Source organism: Lutjanus erythropterus, chromosome 4, assembly GCF_056507025.1.
Source record: "Lutjanus erythropterus isolate fLutEry1 chromosome 4, fLutEry1.hap2, whole genome shotgun sequence".
NCBI lineage: Eukaryota > Metazoa > Chordata > Actinopteri > Lutjaniformes > Lutjanidae > Lutjanus > Lutjanus erythropterus.
This window is the reverse complement of record NC_139320.1, coordinates 12,020,810-12,045,516: the sequence shown is the minus strand read 5'-3', so window position 1 is coordinate 12,045,516 and position 24,707 is coordinate 12,020,810. Positions and strand designations below refer to the sequence as shown.

Here is a 24,707-nt window from a genome sequence, read left to right as displayed (position 1 = left end):
TCTAACCCTTTGATTACAAATAGTTCCTGTTTTTATTGATTTTTTTTCTTTTTAATGGGTGTGGGGGATAAACAGCAGGGACTAAGTCTGCCTGACTGCCTGACTGCCTGACTGAGTGATTGATTGATTGATTGATTGCCTGATAATTGGGTAAGGCTTTTAATAGCTTTAATCACATCATAGCGGTGTTTCTGTGCTTTGTGGTCCGTTATCAAACAGTCATACTGTGACTGATCCTTGAAAGAGGACAGGTGTCGGTGTGGTTATTGATAGTGGGATGGCAACAGTTGCTCAGGTGACTGAAGGAAACTCCCCCTGGAGACACAGACACACACACACACACACACACACACACACACACACACACACAGAGACAGTCATCTGCTGCTGACAGACGGAGCAGCAGTTTACTTTCACCGTGCAGCTCAAACCTGACAGAGCAGCAGCTCTCAGTTATGGGCGGACAACTTATTATTCACACGCGTGTCTTTGTGTCTTTATTGTAAAACTCTATTTATTTATTAGTGAGGAGGAGGTTTGAGTGACTCTGTTATCATGGATCGACTGGATGAATGGAGCTTCAAGTCCAAGAACATGGACCTGGAGGAGGATTTCTACTTCGACTACGGAGCGGAGGAAATAACAGATTATCAAGACCCCAATGAACTTTTGGCTGCTTTGAAACAAAAGGAGGAAGAGGTTATTTTGGCAGCCCAGCTGGGAAACGCATTGCTCCTGGAAAACCGTCAGCTGAAAGATCAGAGCGACAAACTTCATGAACAATACGCAGACAAGCTGGAGGTAAGAAAGACTTCAGTAACATTTTACTACCGAGAGCAAATATAAGGTGTATAATGACGCTTTTAGGGGAAATATGTGGTTCGGAAAAGTTTAAGGACGAGGTTTCTGCTAATGTTTGAAGCGGGCGGATGAAAATGACATGAAGTTTCCTTTTATTCAACCACAGGCATGTAAGCTCAATAATAACACGTTAAAATATAAATTAACACGAGACTGTAGAACAACTATTGGAACAAAATGAATCCAGTATAGAAAATATCTTGCACACCATTTTTCTTAAGGAAATAACACTGTAAATGTAAACTGTTTGTTCTAATTTGTCTAAGCTGAATTAAAATTGAAAAGACGTAATTTCGTAATAATTCAAAACAAACAAGCTTTGCTAGTCTAAAATATAATTGATACTAATTCAGATGTGCTTGAGAAAACAGGTTCGATAAGCTTAAGATATTTATTTGAACAAGTCTTCGATCACATTGACAAACAAATTCTTCAGTATCCTTCATTATTCGCAGTTTTCATTATTGTGAAAACAAACACCATGACGTAACTTAAAGTGTATTAGAGACACACAGCAAGTTATCATCAGGAACTATAAAAAAGTTTCCCAGGAGAGTTTTAACTCTATAAAAGTTCATGTTAATATGCTGATCTGTTTCTTTAGAAACTTAATTTAATGAGTTGATTGAACTCTGTACTCTGCATTCACCTCCACCGTTTCAAGTCGTTAGAAGAACTCCAGTTTATAAGTTCTGAAGTGTTCTGAAAATAAATACCAGAAAATTCAAGTTTAATTAACTTGAATACATAAAAATAGTATTTCACAAATGTTAATTGTTAGTTGGTAGTTTATTTTTAAATGTCCAAATGATTTTTTTAAATAGAAAGTAGTATATATGACTTGCAGTTTGATAAAAATCAAACTGGAGAAGCAATGAGAACAACAGTAAACATACTGTATAAAGAGTATCAGACTGTACATAATTTAATATATTTAATAACAGTCATTATAGGAAATCTTCTGTAAATGTATAGAGGATACACTAAATCAGCTTTCATTACTTGTGAAGGATATTGTGGTGTCAAACTAAACTTTCCTCAGTGTGATCAGGTTCCTGCCTCTGTGCTCTCATTGCACTCTGGTCTCTTTCTTTCTTTTGTCTTGGTCCAGTAAATACAAAAGTACTTCTAGCCTATAATGAAATGTTTCTCACACAAGAACCTGGCAACCTGCTGCTGTAAATCGAACTTGTTCTCTAACTCTTTATGAGACATCAGCAGAGCACTGCATTGTCGGTATCTGTGTGTGACTTAGAGATGATCCTCTAAATTTGTTAAATGTCTACAAAACAACCAATAAACCAAACCTTATAGCGATGAAGCAAGAAACAGCAGGTGAAATGAGGCTGTCCGCAGGCTTTCATGTGTTTGTCTTTGTTGTGAAGTTGTGGCCTCCTGCACACCTGAACAGTTTAGACAGACTAAATAGTGGCTTTTCTCAGGGTGGATGCTGATCTCCTTCAGATGTTCAATCTTTAATCTGATCAGCTGCGACGACGGCTCAAATCACAGAGTCAGAGCAAACCAAAGACATGGGGTTTCACTTCACAGAATGTAATAAAGATGTGGCCAAAAACCTGCCTGACTAAACCTGATTCATTCATTGACAAATGGAATATAAGGCTGCGACTAACAGATATTTAAATTAATAATCATTAGTCTAAAATGTCAGAAAATGGCAATAAATGCCCCAATTTTCTAAAGCTCAAGGTGACATCTTAAAATTGCATTTTTTGGGGGATAACTACTATTATCAAATAAGACGAATGAAAAAGAAAATCCTTACAATTGTGAGGATGACACTGGGGAATTATAACTGTTGTGTTCATCAATGATTTCAGCTCTAATGGAATATATGAAAACAGATTTGGGGCATATTTTAGTATATTAGGACATAAATACTCTAAATTATTAGTGCAACCTCCACTTTCTTTCAGATTCCAGCTGTCCTACATTTCCCACGATCCTTTGCAGCTTAACCTGAGGCTTGCTGCCCTTTTTTTTCACTCAAATTCATTTTCAAAATAAAATGATGTCATTGTAACACCTTGCTGATAATGATCATTTACAAGCATTATAATTTTAGTGTCAAATGTCAAATTAAATTGATTATGGACTGATTTGAATTTTTCCAGGAGCTGGAGCAGGGCAGGCATGAGCTGCGGTTGAAGCTGGAGGGCTGCCAGTCCCAGTGGGAGAGCCAGGTGGGGGACCTGGAGAGGGATGTGAGGGAGCTGAGCGCCCAGGTGGAGCGGCTCACCCAGGCCCTGGCTGAGGCCGAGCGAGACAAGAGTCGAGCCCAGCTGGAGCACAGCGAGCACACACAGCGGCTCAGGGAACAGCTCAACACGGTGAGTAAGATGAGTGTGTGAATTTTAATGTCCGCATCACATGAACTGAAGGGGAACTACGGAGCCGGGGGCTAAGAAATCCCCTCGGCTGTGACAGGTAACTGAGCCCCTGTGAAACAAACACCTGAGCTGTGGAATCAAAATGTTTGAGACGGTCTGTCACCCAATCCACACGCCGAAACTCCATGTTCTTAGCAAAGCACTCAGGTGTCTGTGTCTGAACTCTCAAGCTGTTTATAGACTCAAGGCCATGACAAAATGCTTACACAAGTTTTGATTTAAAAAGAGAGTTTTTCATCTGAGCAGGAGATGCAGATAGCTGGAGTTTCTCTGTCAGTCAGTAACTATGAAACGAAGTCTGAGTTGTTGGCTTCAGGCAAATGATCCGTGCCAGTGTGGAGCAGAATGGAAATGATATGTAAACAAGAGAGGGAGTGAAAGTTAGTGCCATGATTTGATTTAAGATCCCGGACAGAGGGAGGGAAGTGTAGAGAAATGCTGGAGGATGTTTATTAAAGGGTGGGTCCAGTATTTTAGTTTCTTTTTCTAAATCTGGGAAACTTTATCTATGAACTTTAACTGTTTCAGCAGAAAACATCATCGATGTAAAAACACAGACTCCGCCTCCTCTCCCCTCCTGTCAGAGTCTTGCATGTTGCGCTCTGTCACCTCAGACTACTGCCTGAAAACGCTGTTTTCCCAAGCTGTTACCTGACATATGTTTCAGCATGATGTCGCTGTGACATACAAACCTCATAGGCTGAGAGAGGGGAGGGCATCAGCACTCTAACCTACGTCACTCCATTATGGAAGAGAATGCAGACGGACTTGCTTTTTGATTTGATGAAAGAGAATTTAACTCATGAAAATCGAGCTGAAACAATGAAATTAATCTGTAGCTATTTTTTAATAGTCATTTAGGTTCGTTTAAGTTGGTTTTTGGATAAAAAGGCATAATATTATCTGATTCCAGCTCCTCGAATGTGAGGATTCCACTGTTTTGCATCACTGTGACCTCAATATCTTTGAGCTTTGGGCTGTTGGTTGAACAAAACAAGATATCCGAATCCTTCACTTTGGGCTTTAGTAAATTGTAACCAGCGTTATTTACTTTTTTCTGACATTTTATAACCATTAATCTGTTAATTGAGGAAAACAAAATGGGCCAATTAATGAAATATGAGATTGGCTGCCACATTTTTTTGATTAATCAATCAGTTGTTAGTAGGGCTGTGTATTGACAAGAATCTGGTGATATGATACCTTTCATGAAACAGGGGTTATGATTCAATATATTGCAACATATAGTGCTATCAGAAGATAAAAAACAATGCTGCTATCTAGCAGTTGGGGGTTTAATACATCACAAACTTAACCACTGCCATGAATCTTTGATAAATGACAATATTTCCATAGAGTGTTTTTGAGAAACAATACAGTATCACAAAGCATAATATCAAAATATTCATGCATGCTGATGTTTTCTCACACCCCTATTTGTTTGGTGCGTAGAATGTCAGAAAACGCTTAAAAATCTTGATCAGTGTTTTTCAAAGCCCTAGGTGACGTCCTCGAATGTCTTGTTTTGTGCACAACTCAAAAACATTCAGTTTACTGTCATAAATAACGAAACCAGAAAATATTCACATTTGAGAAGCTGAAAACAGAGAATTTAGATTTTTTTATAAAAAAAAAAAAATGGCTCAAACGATTAATTTATTATCAAAATAGTTGCCAATTGATTCAATAGTTTACAACTAAATGATTAATTGTTAAATCATTGCTGCTCTAATGAGATATGAGATCATTTTAACCTCTTTAACCACATCCAGTTTAACTTTTAACAAAGTGCTTACACACTTGTATGACATAATGGGAAACATAACTGACAACAAACAGCTGACTCAAATCATTGACTGTTCAAGTCACATATTTATGATTGTCATTGTTCAATCCTTAGAGTCCAGTGTACACTGGGAGGAAAATCAAACTGGTGACATAATTTACAGCCTTTTATCAGTTAACATGGGGGAGGTGACTGGATCACACAGACCGAGAAACTTGAGTATTTTTCCAGTCTGAGACAGTAGGAAATTTTTTACTAAACATGACAGTCGTTACACACGACTGATTTCTCAGTTCAGCTCCTTTGTGTTCTTTAAAAATAAAAAAGCAAAACTGAGCTGGCAAAGTTAAAAATGAAGCCATGTACCCTCCCATGAGTCAAGGTCCACAGAATAATAACTGTGGCCAGACTGAAGGACTCGCTGAGGAAAAAGACTCCCTAGAAGTTCAGGAAAACGTCAATTTAGATAAAAGGTGCTATCTGTGTTTGGGCTGTTCAAGGAGGAGGAAGTGGAGAAAAATGTTTTATTTGGCTGCTGCCTGGTATCAGACATGGGCACATGGGTAACTCTGGACTCTGTGAGGTTGTAAAAGCCGGAGCAGAGAGTAAATGTGTTGGAGAAAGAAAGAAAGAGTGTGAAGAAACTCCGTGTCTGACGTGGTGAAGTGTGCTGTCGCTTCTGTTGTACCTTTGCCTGCTCTGGTGAGTTGTGTCTCATTGTCTGTGATTTTGTGTTTGTACAGGCGCTCCCGCAATTATGACTAGAACAGGATTTTATTGTGTGTGTCTTGATCAGGCTTCAATAGGCCAACAGCGGAAAAATACCTCGAGCCCAAGATGACGTTTCAAATTTCTTGATTTGTCAGACTTACAAACAAAATCAAAGATTTTCAGTTTACCATCATTAAAAACTAAGAAAATCGGCAAATATTCACATTTGGGACCACAGGACAATATTAGATCCAGTAGATATTTAACATTATTGCTTTACTCAAACAATTGATAAACAAAATGTTAATTGATCATTCGATTAATTGTTTCAGCTCTTCAGTAGAGTTTTTGGAGCAATTATCGATTAATTAATCAACAGAAAATCAATTGCTGACTATTTTGATAACTGATAAATTGTTTTAGTCATTTTTTTCAGAAAAAAATGTCAAATATTTGCTGGTTCTTGGTTGCCGTATTGCAGAAACTTCCTAATTTGCAGATCCTACCTTAATGGTTTGGTAACCATGGTAATTAGGATTAGGATCTGATTTAGGAAAAAAAAAAAGCCAATACAGGTGAACAGTTCCTAAGTTAATGTTCCTATCTTAACTTAAGATAGGAAATCTGTGTTACATTAGCATCTGAATTTACCAAAAATAAATTTTCATAACATTGGTTTAAGCTGCCCTAACTGTGACATTTTCCATGCTAACTAGCTAACAATAGTGTTAGCTAACAGCAGCTGATGGTAATGTTTGTTAACAGCAGCTAAGAGTGATAGCTAGCAGTAGATGACATTAGTGTTAGCTAACACTAGCTAACGGTAGTGTTTTATCTCCTGAGATAGTGTTGTTATTTATACAATTTCTAAAATCTTTGGATTTCTCTACTGATGCCAAAACCTCTAAGTCATTTTCTAATCAAGTCATGTGCACGTTGTTTGGTTGCGTTGTTTTGTATGTTTCAGTATGATTAAAAAAAAACATGGTTACAAACTTGTTAAACTTACCGAGATGAAAAAAGTAATGTTGGTTGCCAGGTAACAGTTGATAAGCGATGTTGGATTGAGTATATAGGATTTTCTAACCTGAGATAAGATAGGATTCCTAACGTTAGATAAGATTTTCCTCTGTAATAACAAATTGGGAATCCTATCTTAGACCCCTCCATCGTTACATAAGACTTATGATAGCAAGTTTCTGTTAATACAGCTCCTGCTTCTTAAATGCAAGCAAGCAGAAATACATCATCACACAAAGTTAACTTTGGGTCATTTCTGTCTCTTCTGGATTGATAGTCTACATATGAAGCTCTAGCAGGTTTCAGTGTGCTTGTAACTCTATATCCTGATTGTGAGAGTGTAACCAGAGCATGTCAGGAATCTGGAGGAGGGCGTCTGCATCGCACCACAGAAACCTGAGAGAGAGAAACTATCATGTTTACCAGCTATGGCAAGCAAAGCTCCAGTGGCAGAGGAAAGATTTGCTGTGTGACTATCAGTCCTGGTGCATATGAGGAAGCGTCTGCATAAAAACAATGTTGACGTGTGCCAGATGGTCACATGGTTTTCCACACTGACTGTTTAAACAGTTGCAGGAAAGGTGTTAACATATCAGGGAGTATTGAAGTGTGATGTCAGTGTGTTTTTACTCTGATTACATTACAAATGTTGTGATTCCTGCGACTGAAACACAACACGAGAACACTTTAATGACTTTGTCTTGTGTCTGATGCATCTCCTTGTTAATTTATTACTCGACTCAGTGAATGTTCAACGAAAAAATATATCAAATCTGACTCAGCAGCTTTTTTACACCGAAAGAAAGGAAAATGAGATGAGGACATTTTGCTACTTTAGTTTGACTCTTGTGTAAGAAAACTTTCCACATCGCTGGCATGTAAACACATCTACTGGATAAGAAATGCCAGACTGGAAAGGGAGTATCATTATTGCTGGAAATGTTGATAATATCCAGTTACTTTCTTGGGAAGAAAGCACTAACATTTCCCGAAAGGTAAGTTCAGAACAGTGGTTTGGACCTGCGTCAAGTTAAATTAAGTTTAACCATTGGTCATTCCCTCTTTCGGTTATCATAATTTATGTATCTGATTTAATATGCCACAGTCAATACTGAATCTTATCACAGTTGTTTAATAAAAGACTATATAGCTAGACTTGCCAAAATGAAAAATGTGTGATATGAGAGTCAAAATAACAAACACTCAACTGCCAGTTTATGAGGTACGCCTAGCTGAAAGATCAAAATAAAGCAGACATTCATAACAGTTATAATATTCAGTGTTTGTTGAAACTGTTTTAGAGAAGTGTTGATTTAACTTAATGGTAATTTTCAAAGCTATGGTGTGTAGTGTTGTATTGTATCGTGTTGTTACTGATGGTGTTTTTCATACTTTATAGCGCTCTGGTAATTGATTTGCTGGTCAACAGACACATGATTAATCTATTAATTGATTAGTTGTCTACTGTTAAATTAATCACCAACTACTTCAATAACCGATTGCTCAGTTTTGAGTAATTTTTTAAGGAAAAGATATACAATTCTCTGATTTCAGCTTCTTAAATGTGAATATTTTGTGGGTAAAACAAGACTTTGGAAGATGTTGTGGACTTTGGGAAACAATGATCAAAATTTGTCACAATTTTCAGATATTTTACAGACCAAGCAACTAGTTTCTTGATTAACGGGCAGGTCCATCATTATGTCATTCTGTAGCTTCCCTGCAGCATTCCTAGTGTATTAAAATCAGAACAATAAAATTCACATTGAAGTACGTATGTTTGACGTATGTGTGAGTTTCCATTTGAAAAACCTGAAAAAGAACATGGATGGAGTTGCCCTTTAATCGTTTTGTCAATAAAATGTCAGAAAGTTGTGAAAGTCCTTCTTTATTTATCAGTATACCACAGTGATGTCTTCAAGTATTTTGAAAAAATCCCAAAGATGATGAGTTTATCGTCCAAAATCAGCCAAAAAACATCAAATATTAGCTGACCAATTTTTTGCTGACCAATTTTCTGTCAATCAGCTAATTGGTTAATTGACTAATTATTATTGCTTTGCTATATTTTTATTTCATAGCCTAAATGGATTTGGTCAACCCCATTTTTATCAGTAAGAGTTGACTGGGTATAACTGAAATATTTGGTGGCTTAGTCTTGTCTTCTGTCACCTCTTCACCTCCTGCTGTCCACCCAGTGTCACCTGATCTCCCTCCCTTTCCGTGGATCACAGTGTGTTATGAGACGACTGTGACAAATCCCTCACTGTAGATTTCTGTTATTGTAAGAGGAGATGTGTGAATTGCGGTGAGCCCCCATGACCTCTGCTCCCTCTACTAGCATCATGCCGCTCTCAGACAAAAAGGCAAAGACAATATACATCGAGTAGAGATATAAATCTTTCATTTGCTCCTTTGATGCTGCCCCTTATACCCCAACATCCCATCATCCCAGGGGAAAGCCGTCTTTTCTGCGCGCTCCCTGAGGGGCTCGGCTGTAGCTTGGGTCGTCAGCTGTTGGATGCCTCAGTGTTTGGGCTGGTGAAGGCCTGAGGCGTGGTGAGGCCATGTGAGGGGATATCATCTTTGTGTCCCTACCAAATGGAGCGTCCTCCTCCTTCCACTCCTGTGTTGGTGATTCTCAGTGGGTCGCTGCCTCTATTGTGGAGGGGGCCCATGTTGACGGGACGATTCAGCTGTAATGACGACTCGCTGAGGCAAATGATCATCTTTAATGCCCCACCTTCTCCTCATCATAGTGTGTCTGCATGCTATGTTTTGTTTTTGTCCATCAGTGCCTGCTTTACTCTTGTCACGCACACTTCTCACTAATTTTAGCCCTCCTCACTCCTGCCTCACTTCCCCTGCACACTCCTGCAAACACATACACATAAGCTGTCCCCTCCGCTTCACCCTCATGATGTCCAAGTTTACCCTCCACCACACTGATGTCTAATGTGGCATGGTGATGTCACAGACATGACCAAGATGCCCTCTGCTCCATCTGCTGCAGAGGCCGGCCTTTCATCTTGTATTATGTGGTCCTGATGGGACCTGACAGGGGCCCACCGAACTGCTGAGTAAGGGGAACTGAGGGACCCAGACCAGGCCAGGGAGGTGGAGGGATTGGGAGAGCGATGGGTTGGTTTCAAACTGGCACAGCAGCACTCCAAAGATCCCTGAGTTTTAGTTTTTAAAAGTTTACAAATCCTGTGATAAAGAGATAAGCTTTGAGAAAGTAGCTGAATTTTAGAGAAAGTAGAGCAATGAAAATATAAATTAAAAATCATTATTTTAACACTGGTCTGTCAGTTATTTGCTAATTGTTTCTGTGTGTTTGATGGGGGAGTGATCATAGGAGACTTATTGCTTCTTGTTCAGTTATGGAGGTGATTTCCAGCCCTTTTTATTCTGTTAAAGGTGACCTGTGGAATTTTCTTGTAAACAAAGTAATGTTTACATCCAGTGTTTCTCACCAAAAGACATTGTGTTTCTCCTTGAGGCTTGACAAACATATTCAATGCATTTCCTTCCTCATGAAACATCTGCAAAACCAGTTTGTAAAAATCTTACACTGTTTACATCCATGTTTGCTAGCTTGCTAGGTGGCACATTGCCATGTATCTTGGCCTGTTAATGCCATCAACAAAAGGGTAATAATGACAATAGCCCTCAATTCCTCCTGCCAAAATTGGGCTGTTTGTCTCTGTATGATGTCTAGTTCAAAAGTGATGTTGATTTTTCATTTTCGCTGGAAATCTAAGATGGCCGCAAAGACGGTGGGCAAACGGACCTTTGAGACCATACTTGGAGGTGGGAACATGAATATTTTTTTCACTAGACACCTTGAAGATTATAAAATAGTTAAGCAGAAATATTGGTCAATAGGGTGCATTTAGACCCCTACCCAGCTATAGGGTTGGGTACTGAAACTAGGGATGTTCCTAATGACGAATTTCTCTGTTGATTAAATGCAGATTTTAATTTAGACAAGTCGACTAGTCTAACAGTAACAAAACACTCAGAAAGCAAGTAAAACTGAGCACAATTTATCAACTGGTAATGGTACACCTCGTCTGAAAAAATGCTGCGTGTATTAAGTGTCATTTGAAGCCGTTAATCGTTCTTCAATGATCAAATGGTACTTAAATGCCCTGAAATTGTGCCACGTTGTACCGTGCAGTACAAACATTGTACATCAACCTACATAACATGACAACAACTCTTGCATGTGCATGTACTACAAAGAAAAGAAGGACCCACTTGCGAAAACATGGCTCTATAGTGCTCCTTGTCATCAAAAACTCCATATAGCACCTTTTAAAATTTGACTCCTCATCAAAGGTTATGTGTGGACATTATTTGATGTTCTCAAATAGTTTATTTGGAGGATTTTTAGAGGCCAGGAGAGATGAAAATATCTATATTTAAATCAAAAATTAGAGAAAAGTTCTAAAAAAAAATAGCTTTGTTTTTCATACCCTTTTAATCATGTTGTGACCCCTTGATCTTTAGACCCCACTGGAGCTTGGGAACATGTTGTAATTATTAGCAGTTCTGCTGAAGGCAGTACAGAAAACCATCTCTCATTTTCCTTGTGCTGTATGGCCTGCAGCATACTGAACACATGTTTAATTTTAGTCACCTAATCCCCACCTTTCAGGCAGGTATTATGCTTCTTCTCCTCTGGGTCAAGATTACAGGATTTTATCTTAGAGAAACCTCCTGCTACATATTCGGTTATTATTTTTAGATTCAAGATTGTGGTCTCAGTTCTCTTAAAGCTCAGGCCTCAGGCGTTGTGAGTGAACTTTTGTGCTTAAATCAATCTGTAAACCCCTCTTCATGTCTAAGATTATCAAAAAGCACAAACAGGGCTTTTTTTGTTTTGTTTTTGTACTATGTTTGTGAATCTCATGTGTGTGTTTTCTCTCTGCTGTGTATTTTTGTGTGTAGGCAATGGAGGTGGAGAGAGCCATGTCCAGTGAGCTGCAGGCTCTGAAACAGGAGCTCCAACAGAAAGGAAGCCACAACAGGCCACAGGATGAGGAGCTGATCAGTGCCATGAGGGAGCAGGTACTGCCATGCACAAACACACACACACACACACACACACACACACACACACACACACACACACACACACACACACACACACACACACGTGCATATCTCCAAATGCTGAAACCAAAGCTAATCCTAAATGTAGTGGACAGAATGACCAGAACACACTGCATCAGAGTGTCTGTATGTGTCATACCTGTCAGAAGTGTTGCCAGCGACCACTTTATCTCGCCTCACTGTGTTGCATTCACTGCTCCATTTTATTTGCAGAGGAAACTGTGGGTTTTTTTGTGATTCAGATTTTTCTGACTAACTTTTTCAATTCATAAAGGACATAATGCAACACAAGACAAAATTGTAAAGGAAGACATTGGAACAGGTAACGTAACGGATAACAAGCACTGCAGTATAATAAATTATATATAGACATAAATTGTACAGGAATATGACAGTTCTTAAATAAATAGCACAAACAGGAATAAGCAAGTCAGGGTTTCTGTAGGAAAGAATGCAGAGGTTTCCAAAGTTGCCAAAATTTGTCTGATTTATTATTGAGATTATAAGTCAGTTTCTCCAGAGGGAGAAGGGTGGATATCTGTGATATGCACATGTAAACTGCAGAGCAGACCTTTACATCAAAATACACAAGAAGTAAAAGAAGTATAAACAGGGATTTGTTGTCTGGTTTATGTAGAAGAAAAAGAGAAAAAGTCTGAGAGAAACGTGACTTTTTTTTTGTCTCGCTTAAGATGTGTGTTTGTGTGTTTTTCAGGTGCTGCGTCTCACCCAGAAGGAGCAGGTGTTGGAGGAGCGACTGGAGAGTGTATGTCAAGAAAACACTGAGCTGAGGGCGAGTTTGGCCTCTTTACACACACGCCTGGCTCTGCATGACCAACTCAACCAGCAACACAGCCAGCAGGTACACAAACAAGTACATGACAAACACACACGCACACAGCACAGTCCAGTGTGGTCTGATGTATGAATGAAAGCGCCTCAATAACAAAGGGGTTTTCTGCTCCCTGCCTGGCGGCCTGGGTTTCGGCAGGATTGTGGAAAGCACTGCAAAACAATCACCTCATCCCCGTCATTGTAACGTTCACCCGCAATTCTGGATTCCACTCGTGTTCGTTCAGTTTCGTGTTGAGCTGGAGGCTGGAATCTGGCACGTCAGGATTTCTTTCTCCCTGAACCTTAGTGGAAATATTTACATGACATTTTTTTAAAAAGCACCCATGGCCTTGAGTTGAATCACTTTTAAGCTATCATATTCACCTCTTATTCATCATCGTTATAATCTGAAGCTTTATAATGTTTCTCTATCTTAATCTCTATCATACGTTTGTTGCCTGCGGGTTATGTCTTCAGCTTCATGCATGTTTGTGCACCTTCGTGTGTTTTCAGCTCTCCGAGGCGTGGCAGGAGGTGGAGCTGGCGCGGGGTCGCTCACAGCAGCTGCAGGCCCAGGTGGAGGACCTTCAGGAGGAGGTGTCCCTGCAAGAAGCCAGGAGCCACGGAGACACCTCCTTATTGTCCGAGCTGGAGAGCAGCCTGGAAACGGCAGAGCTGGGAGTCAGCAAAGAAGAGGTATGACAGCAGCAGGACTCGAGCAGATCTCTCTTTAAAAACACATCAGAGCCATATTGATGTATTGGGTGACGTGTCTTCATGGCAATAAGTCATGAATAAGCTCAGTAAGTATTGAGCCCAGTCCTTTATCAGAAAGTTATTTGTGATAGGATTGTGATCTGAGTTAAGACAGGAGGAAAAGAATAATAGTTCATTCAATCAAGCAAAGGGAATTAAGACAAAGAACAGTAAACACCACTGATTTTACACAAGTCTGTTTACAGGTGTTTTACTGCATATGTTAAAAAAAAAAAGTTTAAAGCATTTTGTGGCTCCAAAATGCTGTGGGAAATCCAGGCTGGCAAAATGTAGCAAAACATTTATTTGAATACAAACAGTGGATTATTTAACACCCTGTTGTGCACACAAACACACTGAACTGCCATGCGTCTGTGTTTACGTACAAGTTACGGCTGACTGAGTCACACCCACCAAATGAGAGAAAAAGGTATCTCAAAGCTTGTTGCGCACTGTTTCGGGGAAACATGCCGATCAACCCTGAAACCATAACAAAACAATGCAAAACATGTTCAGACTCAGCCTGCCTCTGATAAACTGTCTCGAGTGATGTCACTTGAGTCAGTGTCGCTTGGGTCTGAAGAGTACAAGTTTGAAATTGAAACGGATCTTGGGTGTGGCGTCAGAAGAAGTGAGCGTACCAAAACCCTGCAGCCCGCTCCTCACCTCACGGTGGATACTGTAGGGTCCAGGTTTTGACCAGCGTTGTTCTGATATGAACCAAAAATGCTGGATTGGGTGTCTGCAACAATTCAGATTTTTTTTTTTTTTAAACTGTCTATCGTTAGTCCATCAACATTAAAGGAATTTAATTAAGAACCATCTTTATTATTATAGCAGTAGTTATGTGTAGGTGATATGACAATATGCAACAGAAGATATGAAAAATAAAACATATTCCTGTCTTGTTATGATCTCCATACACTTTTTCTTAATTTTTTTTTTTTTTTTGAGAAAATGTACTTCATATATTATAATATATATCAATATCATATAATATATGCAGTGATAGAGGATGTTATCCGTGTAAAACATTGAGCAGTAACTGAAAAGAGTTTAAAATACGTCTTATAATGCAGTTACCATGAATGCTGCACAGTAATATGCAAACTGAAACTATGTCTCCACACAGAAGTAGGAAACACTGAACAATACAACAAACGTGAGCAGTCTTGACTATGAGGCAGAGAGGCTGTAAATTTAAATCAGTAGTGTGACAGAAACAGCAGAACAGTTCTGTTTGGGACAAGCTGCACTGACTTTATCTCCATACTGTGGTTGGCAAGTGTTCGTTGCTGGGTTTGTTCTGTTTGTCCTGTTGTAGTCCTGCCCACAATGATTCACGCGTGTTTTGAGGGGAAATTGTTTTCCTCTGATGACAGGAAACAAGAAGTCTTTCTTCAAAGACATGTACAGTGAGATAACACAGTAACGGCACAACAGAAACATTATCTTTTAAGTTTAATTTTAGAAAACGTATATAAATGTTATCATTGTGAGAGGACCATGCTGACAGAACATTTTGTGCAAGTTCTCCATGACCGTGTGACACTCTGCGAGGAGAAGGTGCGAAGGTTCTGATTTTCAAAGCGAGGACACCACAAAGAAATATTAGATAAGGCTTGGTGCACATGTTTGAATTATGTCTGGGAGGGAAGAGGAAAACTGACTGACAGTGAAGACAATTCTTCTAATTCTCACTCGCTGGGTGTTATTGTTTTGTTCCAGCAGGAAAATGTGATGTAAAACTGCACTCATGAGTCATTCACTACATTTCCTGTTTGTCATAGCCACATTGTAGGAGAGTTTCCTTGTTTTACAGCTTTCAGTACGTTAACACCTGAACTTATCACAAGATATGATTAACACACCCACCATATGAAAATTAACCTTAAGATATCTTTGTTGAGTTATCATGATATCATTTTTGTCATGTGACATATTTGACTCAAGGAAGTTAAATAAGGAGATGAGGTCATGCTTGTGCCTCTCAGTGTGTAAATAAATACTTGATGTCACTTAAAGAGAACATGTTTTATGCTGAAAGGAAAAGATGAAAATAAATACCTTATTTTTGACCTAGTTTGTTGGTCGATGATGGGTTACTTTTCATTAAAACATCAGAAACATTAGCTCTTTTAATGTAGGCCAGATATACGGTGTCAGCCCCCGAGCTATACCAATTGTGTTATGAGAGTAACTTAACACTTCATGGTTAAGCTGAATAATAATACAACAAATAATACACAAAATGTCTTCCCTCCTGTTCTACTTAGATAAAGCAAGAAATGGGCTCCATCCTCCACTTACTGCTCCCGCTGACTCACGAGCTGGACAGCTCGGGGAGGTCGGAGGTCGTGGATCAGCAGGAGGACCTGCAGGCAATGCTGCTCCAGCTGAAGGGCGTGGCCCAAACCCTGGCACAGGCGTCCAGCCCTCAGGTGAGCAAAACAAGCAAGTGGGGCAGGAGAGGAAGTGTGCAACAAACGGCTGACCTCGTTTGAAATCAAAGGAAGAGGCAGGATCAAGGATTGTGGTTTTTAATCATATATCATATACCTGATAAACACACAAACCTCTAAAGTCTGTATCTCTTAATAATGAGTCTGCCAGAAACATAAAGGAAACATTTAGCTGTACGCTCTTTAAAAAGTGGTCGCTTTTCTTTTCTTTTTTTTTCAGCTGTACTGAAACTGGAATAACTTCCCCAATTTGTTTTTTGTGTCATTACAAGTCAAATCCTGTATTCATGTATTCAGGAAGTAGCCTACTCACATACCACATTCCAGAGTTATTATAGTTTTATATATTTAATTAGTTTTTACTTTCATTTCATTTTTAGTTTTTGCTTTAAATTCAGTTTAGTTTCAGTTAGAGTGGGTTTGCTCGTTTCAGTTTAGTTTTTATCATTTAAAAATGTAAAATGTTGTCAGGGGCAGATTTAAGTTGTTCAGAGTAGACTTCATAATACAAACACAACATTTTGTGAAGGTAATTCACCTACAATCAAGTAAACATCACACCCTCAATAAATATATGCACCATTGCCTCTTCATGCTTATTGTGTGACAGATTTGACAAAATTGAAAAAGACTAAAACCAAATACATTTCCTCTATATGTTTTATTTTATTTCAGTTTTAGTCTTTAAAGGACACACTATCATTTCAGTTTTTCTTTCTTTTTTGTTGTAGTTTTTAGTTTTAGTGTTTAGCTTTAGTTATTAGCTATGATAACTTTTTAATAACATTTATTAATCTATTCACAGTTAGCTCATCTACCCCCTAGTGGCTGTTAGAGGCACTTTACTGTTGACACACTGAACCACGCTGAAGAACTGTGTCCTTATTTCTGCACTGGATGTCAGTGAATTGTTGTGGTTAATATCTTACATGCTTTGTTAAGCCTCTATTTGCCACAAGCGAGATTGTACAATTGTCCAGTTGTGTCTCGTGGCGTTTTTTATCCCATTCAGACCAGTAATGGGCATTTATCACTGTAACTAAATATTCCCGCCCAGCCCCTTCCTCTCCTCGGAGCGCCATGCAAATAGGCCAAAGCCACAGAAGCTCTTTTTTGGTGTATTTCTCTGTGAAACGCACGACATGACACCTGATCTCTGTGTTAACGTCTCTGTCCCAGGAGCAGAATCAAGCTTTTGTTGTCAGGACGGGTGATCAGTGTGGGAATCCGAGCACAGCACAGGAGCTGCAGGATCAGGTAACCCAGCGATGAACGGACACGTCTGTCAGGGAGGAGCAGCACCCAGAGAGACCCGTTATATTAGACTTGAAGCTGTGTCAGTACTGCTGTCACTGTAATCCATCTCAGTGGCACAGACAGAGTCAGTGACCTTTGCGAGTTTGATTATTTTTTGCCTCAAATGACTTTTTGTAACAGCTTTAGTTGGCATACATTAAATAATATGAATGAGCTTTTGACAAATTACATCAAAGTATGTTTAGTTTTTATTTGATCATTTGACTTTTTTTTTTGTTTTGTATTAAATTAAACTCTTAAGTACTGACAACAATGTTTAAAGCTCTCTTCGTTTTTATTTATTTCAACATTTCAAACCCAAACTGTCTTTTTGTAATGGTACAGACCAATCTAAAGATTAGAAGCAACAAACATTTTAACAGACATTTTAAAGGGAACATTTATAATTATTGTGAAACGTTGGAAGCCAGAAACCATTTTAGTGCAAAAGCATCTTCATTGTGTTAAAGAGATAAACAGATAGATTTATACAGTATGTTTTCCACAGAGGTCTAAACACAGTTCATTTCCTCCTCCAGAACGTCCAGCTGCAGCAGGAAAACGCTGAGTTGAGGCTCCAGCTGCAAAGCATACAGGAGCAGGCGGAGGTCACTCAACAGGCCATCAGAGACCGAGATGAAGCCATAGCCAAGTATGAAACTGTTTTTTTTTTCCTCAATATTCTCAGTGTAAATTAGAATATCCCATATGCTCAGATGGGTTTGTCTATGATGGAGTAATGGGGCCACATTAAGAGGAGAAACATGAGACTTTTACATTTCAAGAGTAGAGTCACTGTTGAGAATACAGTTGAAATACCATCTTGACTTTATTTACAAAATCCCAAAAATAAAATTCCTAGACTAATACTAACCATTCGACTTTATTCTCAACATTGTAATTATATTTTCAACATTTCAGCTTCATTCTCAAAATCCCAAATTTTAAAAAATCTCCCTCCTCTCCTTTTTTCCCCCCTTAAACCTGGCCCCATTACTCTTCTGTACTTTGATAGCATTTTTCATTTACAGGTTTATTTTACAAGAATAGCTGTTCTTTACTTTTGTCTAGAACAATTCAGCAGATTTTGGGGTGAAAATTCAGAAAAGCTCAATGAATCACACATCTATGTGAGAGGCGTAATCCATTGTTTTCTCATAGAAAGCTCCTCTTGCAGCCACAGTAATGAGTTAGAAATGGAGATGTAATATGACCGTGATGTGACTGAAAAGGTTCCATCATTTCTTGGTAGGAAAAACCTGATGGAGGCTGAGTTGGTGAGAAGTAAAAACGACATGATGTCCCTGAACAACCAGTTATTAGAAGCCATCCAACGTAAACTGGAGCTGTCACAGGAGCTGGAGGCCTGGCAGGTGGGGTCCTTTTTTTTCTCTGTAGAGCTTTTTGTCCATATCATCTAGTCTAATGTATCCTATATCCTTCTCTATCTCAAATCCTTAATCAATACATTTGGTTTATACCTTTAAGATCTGCCTTATAACTGATGCAAAATCCCTTTTCGAGACATACTGTCTCCAGTTTTAGTGATAATTTGACGAGGCAGGAGGTGGATGTATCTCAGTTTGGTGTCCTCAGTGGGAGGTCACGGACAGACGCAGCTATTTCTCTCTTAGCCTTGTCAGTTTGGAGGGATATGAATGGCAGGTGTTTCCATCTACGAGTCCTTCTGCTGCTGACTCACGATGCCAAGCCAAGCCATCTGCCGGCGGGTCTGATCTCTCCTGTTTTGATGAATATAGTGAAGATAATATTTGAACCAAAAGGCTGCTGAATGTTCTGGAAAAATCATGTTTGTTAGTATGACTAAAATCATTCACTAAAAACTTTGAAATATTCATTAGAACAATCCATTTTCCTCAATAATTATTTTAAAAAATCTGTTACAATGTTCCTTTGGATTTCTAATACAAAGTGTAAATCATAAATGACTCTGTTTTTCAAATACAAACATAGAGACTGGTATCAAAGGCAGTCTAGAAATGTAATTCTTAATTTACTGATGGAAGAAGAATACATGCAGTGATCTGTCGTTTACAAGCCATGTGCAAATCAGACACACTGAGCAGCATAATTCACAGGAACAGAGAAACAGTTCAGAGTAACTCATGTATGCAGTGCAATCAGGCTGTTACATTGTCTTAGCTCCAACAGCCTCCAGTATCAAAGCTGAAGCTGCACCACATTTATATTGTACATCTGTTTTTTGAAGGTCCTATAAAAATACAGTTCACTTTAAGAGACACTCTAAGAGATAAACACAGAGTTGAAAACAGCCTCCTGAGCTCCTAAAGGATAAAAGTGTTGATATTCTACATTTTTCGTATTGTTAACAAGTCTCATGAAAAAACAAGCCAACAATGTGTTTATCTTCTTAAGGACTCTTACAGCCTGTCTGTGGATCTCAGCTGTCCCCAGTGGTTCCTACTGAAGAATTCAATCTTTAAAAACACAAATATATAGTTTAATTTCTAAAGCATTCTCAGTCATTTCCTAAAATAGCTAGGCTCTGTAGTTTTAAGCAAATGTTACTCAAACAGGAGTTAATAGTCTCTTTGTAGGGGATTGTCTTTAATGAATGATTTTTGCACATTTGGCGATCTACTGATGTCTCCCACTGATCTGTTCTTAATGGTCTTTGGGCAAAGTAACTACACAATACTTCATAATACTGAGACAATACAGTGTCGACTTTTGGAGAAACACAATCTGATGTCATGCTGCGGTGGCCAGTTACAAGCTGGTGATCAGTCTGCTCCACGGTCAGCCTGTATTTTCTCTAAAACTTGGTGTGATCCAGGTGGAGGTCATGGATGAACCGGTGATACTCTCCCCATTGTGTCCTAGCTTGGTTTATTGTGTGTACCCAGCTTCAACATCTGGGTCTGGCTGCAATTTATGCTGCAAAATAGTGACATCAAGAAGCTTCCTGTGGTTTCTGTCCATTTGTTTGAGAGAGAGAAGTAGAAAGAGCGAGAGAGCTCTCAGATGTGGTCATGCAAGATATAGACAGAATGAGGTGAGGGAGTGCTGGTAGTGAGAAAGCTGGTGAATCAGAGAAATAAAATGCTATTTCCTGATTGTTTCACAGTGGTTATGTTTTAAGCACAAATAAACACCCCGCACACTCCCTACACTGCGGTACTTGGAAGGACCAATTCATTGTTGTTTCTGGTCTTTTTATGGGATTTGTGGATAATAAGAAAAGAAATTACAGATTATTAGCAGATTTATCCTTTGAAAACATTTAAAAAACATTGATTTAGACTTGATAATGTAAAAAGAAATGCATGCAACACCAATGAGCAATGATAAAAAAAGCCACTGCAACACTAACCACACATTGCTAACAATCAAGTAGTGTTTAAATCTGATCATCATATAGTGAGTTATAATGATGCGAGGGTAGTGTTGGCGTGCTGTATCTTGTCCAACATGAAACACCAGACAGAGTCTGTGCTCCTCAGACTTCCTGCCCAGACTCATTTCCTCTTCCTCCCCACCTTTCCTCAGGACGACATCCAGATCATCATTAACCAGCAGCTCAGGACCCAGCAGCAGTCGGAGATTCCTCAGAAGAAGTCCACCTCCAACGGCATGTCCTTCTTCCGCAGGCCAAGCAGGACGGCCTCCACCTGGACACGTCAGAACTCCTCCTCCTCCACCACCTCCACCTGGAATTTGGACGCTAATCAGGACAAGAGCCAATCGCCTTGGAGGGACTGGTTAAGACGGGGGAAAGGGGCACAGTACGGCAAATAATGGACAGGAGCTGCACCTTCCAGGAGGACAAGTCGGAGTGCAGCCTCCCAAACATTATGTATGGTGAAAAGAAGCCATAAAGACACTTTTCATTCAGTGATGAACAACAGAGCCACTTGAAACAAAGACACTTACCTGAACACATTTCACTGAGAAGCTGAGCTTTCCTCAAATCTAAACTGTGATGACCTGGAACACTAATAACATTTTCACAGAATTACATTAGAAGGTTTGCTTGAGACTGTAAATATTGTGCCTTATTTTGTAATATTCATAATATTGTGAATGTCTGAGACTTTATATGGTGTAAATGATAGACGTAGATCAGTGGAGAGTATTTGTTCAGATTATTTAACGTCACAGATCAAAGAGAACGAGACGTATGGTCAGGAAATAAATGATCAAACAGTTCATTTCTAATCGGACTGAATTTTGTCTTTGTGTACCAAGTTGGATGTGAGAAATTACATTTTTGCTGTCAGTTTTGCTCATGTCAGGGCTAGACATGTAAAGATGCAGATTTTAGAAACACTGTAAGTTGTCATGTATGCTGAGAAAACTGATATTTTTTTATAATTTTGTTTTTGTTTGTTTTTTGTGAAAAAACAAAAACAAATCTGTTCTCTGAATGATGACTTGGTATTCTTTGTTTCAGTCATGTATGTGTATGTTCTCTGACTCAGTGTTCATTATTAAAGCTGCTTAGTACAAACTGTGTCTCTTTGACCACATCTGGAATGATTGCTGGATAAGTTCATAAAACCTCTGTCTGTGTTAATTTATTCAACATGGCCAATCTCTCGAAAAGTGCTGCTGTATCAGTCTTTACTTTTCTTCTTTTTGTCCTACTTTGTATTATGAAGAGAATTCAAACAGGGAAACACTGTAGAAAAGAGAAGTGAAAGTGTCTTCAGAGAGTTACAACTAATCTCCTCCTTTATCAAAATGTAGCTCAGGGTCAGTTGGTAGAACGTGCACCCCATGTGCTGAGGCTGTCAGTCCTCTACAGAGGCTGCCGGTTTGACTCCTGCCTGCAGCCCATTTGCTGTTTGTGTTTAAAAATTACGCAAATTGAAAACAATTGTCCAAAGTTATTTGTACAAATTCTGGAAATATACTCGATGTACAGAGCCTATAGGAAATGTTCAACCTTGTAGAAATTTCAGACATTTTGTGGTGTTGTTTCCATTGTTCTCAATGTACACAGTTGATTTACACATTCATTAATCACAAAGCTAAAATATGTTTTTAGAGGTATTGATTAAATTGTTGAAAGTAACTGCAGAAATCTCATTTACAGAGTTGGAGTTAAATTTTAACTGTATGAAACGGGTATAACATATCTCCAGCTGACTGACTGATGATTGATTTCTGACATTTCTGCTGAGCAATATTCACATGCTCTGCTTTAAGATTTTAAAAAGGCCTTAAATGAATGTTCCTTTGACACAAATGAATTGATGCTTCCCACACAGGCCAGACACATCTCTCCTGTGCTTTACCTGCTTGCAAATGCTCAAATATGACATTTTCACAGGGGTCTCTGTTAGATTTCTCCTTTAATAACTATAACTCCCTAATTCATTTCTTATGAAAATGTGACTTAAAAATTTGTGGTAGTGCAGGTGCAGGTACTCTGTGAGTCCTGAATACTCACCTAACTACTGTAAAGGAGATGTGGAAAGTGAGTTTGGTAGCAATGTGGAAAAGGTAGCAGTTTTTTTAATGTGTCAGTATGTGTTTAGTGCACAAGCCAGCAAAGAAAAAGCATATTTTCAAGGATAGTGTACTCCATATTTCAAAATAAATGCATCGGAGACACTCACAACATCACATGATTTGATATAAGAATCAGACAAAATGATTAAAAGGAGCATACTGTGCGTTAAAAGTCTTTTCTATTACAGAAGACAGTTCTAGTAGGAAATGTAAGCCAACTAAGATCACAGATTAGTTAGTAGGTCTTTTAGTGTGTATTTAAGTTTTATAGTTACTAGAACATTATTACAAATTGAATTCAACCATTTGTTTACTTGGTGTGATATATATATTTGTTTCTTTTTTCAGATAGTCCATGTCTCCAGTCATTTATTTAATTTCAGTTAAGCCTCTGTCCAAATGCAGACAATCAAACCCAAACTATCTGCATAACAGACCCAGTCGATGATGCAGTCTGCTGCTGCCCTCTGCTGACAGTCAGCAAACATCTGAGAAAAACCTCAGTCTTCACACAGCCAGTTCACAAATTAGAGATATGAAAGAAAGAAAAAAGACAGTCAGAAATAAAGAAAGAAATAAACAAACAAACAAAGAAAATAACATTTAAACCAATAATACTTGTTAAGCTGTGAATACAAGCGCTGGCCTGGAAAGTCAAAGTGTTATTATTTTTCTTAAAATAATTTCCACTAAATTTAATAGAATAAAAAAAAGATTTGCACAGAAATTACAGATGATCATGAATAAATAAATAAATTTATTTCTTTAATTTCTGTCAGGGGGGTTTATTTCAAAATTTCACATTTATATAAATTCTTATATGCAAATGAAGGGGCGTGGTTATCTAATAGGTTCAGACCAAAGAAACAGTAACCAGAACATTTAGATTATCCATAGCTTAGATCAGTGTTCCCCAACCCTGATCCTTTGGGGAACACTGGTTTAGATGGTAAATGCTGCAGTTGCTCTCCACGGAATTCAAACTCCTGGCTGTCACCTGACTGATGAGCTGACAGGCTCCAACTGGCTCTTGATTTTACAACAACCACCATATGGTGTATAGAATCCTAATTTTCCTGTGTGGTTGTAATATTTAAAACTAGACTTATTAGTCTTATGTTGTGCAACTTATTTTTAATCTTTCACAAGCATATATTTTGTGGCTGATAATAATAATAATAACGATTAGATATAACTTGTCAAACAAAAAGTTACAAAGTGCTTAACAAGGCAGACAAAAAAACAGAAATGTATATGACAGTAGGGCGAGCTCTTCTATTTCAACTTCAATCAGCAATCAAGAACAGAAGAACTACAGGTAGCCTACAGGTGATCTAACAGGATGTTAGTGTCATTTCCTGTATATTCTCATAAACCTGAGAGAAACTGTCCGACTTAAGTACAGCTTTTTGTTTACACATCCTGCTGCCACCTGGTCTACTCTACCCACCAGACAAGGTGCATCATCTCAAGTGTAATGAAATAGTTCTGGTTGCTGTTGCTTTGGTCTGAATCTGTGGCGTACCATACCCCTTCATTTGCATACAAGAATTAGAAATAAAAAGAGCAGGGAAGTAAGTAAATGTGGTATTATAAAATGAAAGTCCCTAAAATAAATTAAAGTGTTTATTTATTCATCTATTTACTTCATAGCCTTATGTATTTATTTATTTATTTATTTAATATTGACTAAATTGGGTTTCCATAGCATGATGCATTTTTAAAACAAACTAAGTCAAGTCTGTATTTTCCAAAATATTATTCAAATATTCTTCAGAAATGACATGCACTTTTCTCATGCGTTCCATTTAACATGGAAATATTATCTTTAACTAATTACTGTAGCTTTTCCTCATTTTTACATTACTGTCAAGAATTATTCCCACAAATATTCATCGTGAATCTAGTTTGAACGTTGGAAATATTAGAATAATCTTTATTAGCCTTATT

General features: G+C 38.4%; 1 protein-coding gene across 1 annotated transcript; it reads left to right on the top strand.

Annotated features, from left to right (window-relative positions):
* The first annotated feature begins 355 nt into the window (after window positions 1-355).
* Window positions 356-21,750, top strand: LOC146328121 (uncharacterized). Its single transcript, XM_084716977.1, has 10 exons — window positions 356-801; window positions 2,997-3,212; window positions 11,746-11,865; window positions 12,626-12,772; window positions 13,258-13,440; window positions 15,777-15,941; window positions 17,142-17,219; window positions 17,798-17,910; window positions 18,511-18,631; window positions 20,790-21,750. Exons 1-10 carry the CDS (start codon window positions 556-558, stop codon window positions 21,036-21,038), a joined length of 1,638 nt encoding a protein of 545 aa, XP_084573103.1. The 5' UTR covers window positions 356-555; the 3' UTR covers window positions 21,039-21,750.
* Window positions 21,751-24,707: the final 2,957 nt, after the last annotated feature.

Bases quoted from the DNA above. Each gene is read 5' to 3' on its own strand.
- LOC146328121 (XM_084716977.1), top strand. From the start codon at position 556: ATGGATCGACTGGATGAATGGAGCTTCAAGTCCAAGAACATGGACCTG. The intron at 3,213-11,745 runs GTGAGTAAGATG...TTTTGTGTGTAG, and splicing joins TCAGGGAACAGCTCAACACG to GCAATGGAGGTGGAGAGAGC. The intron at 12,773-13,257 runs GTACACAAACAA...GTGTGTTTTCAG, and splicing joins ACCAGCAACACAGCCAGCAG to CTCTCCGAGGCGTGGCAGGA.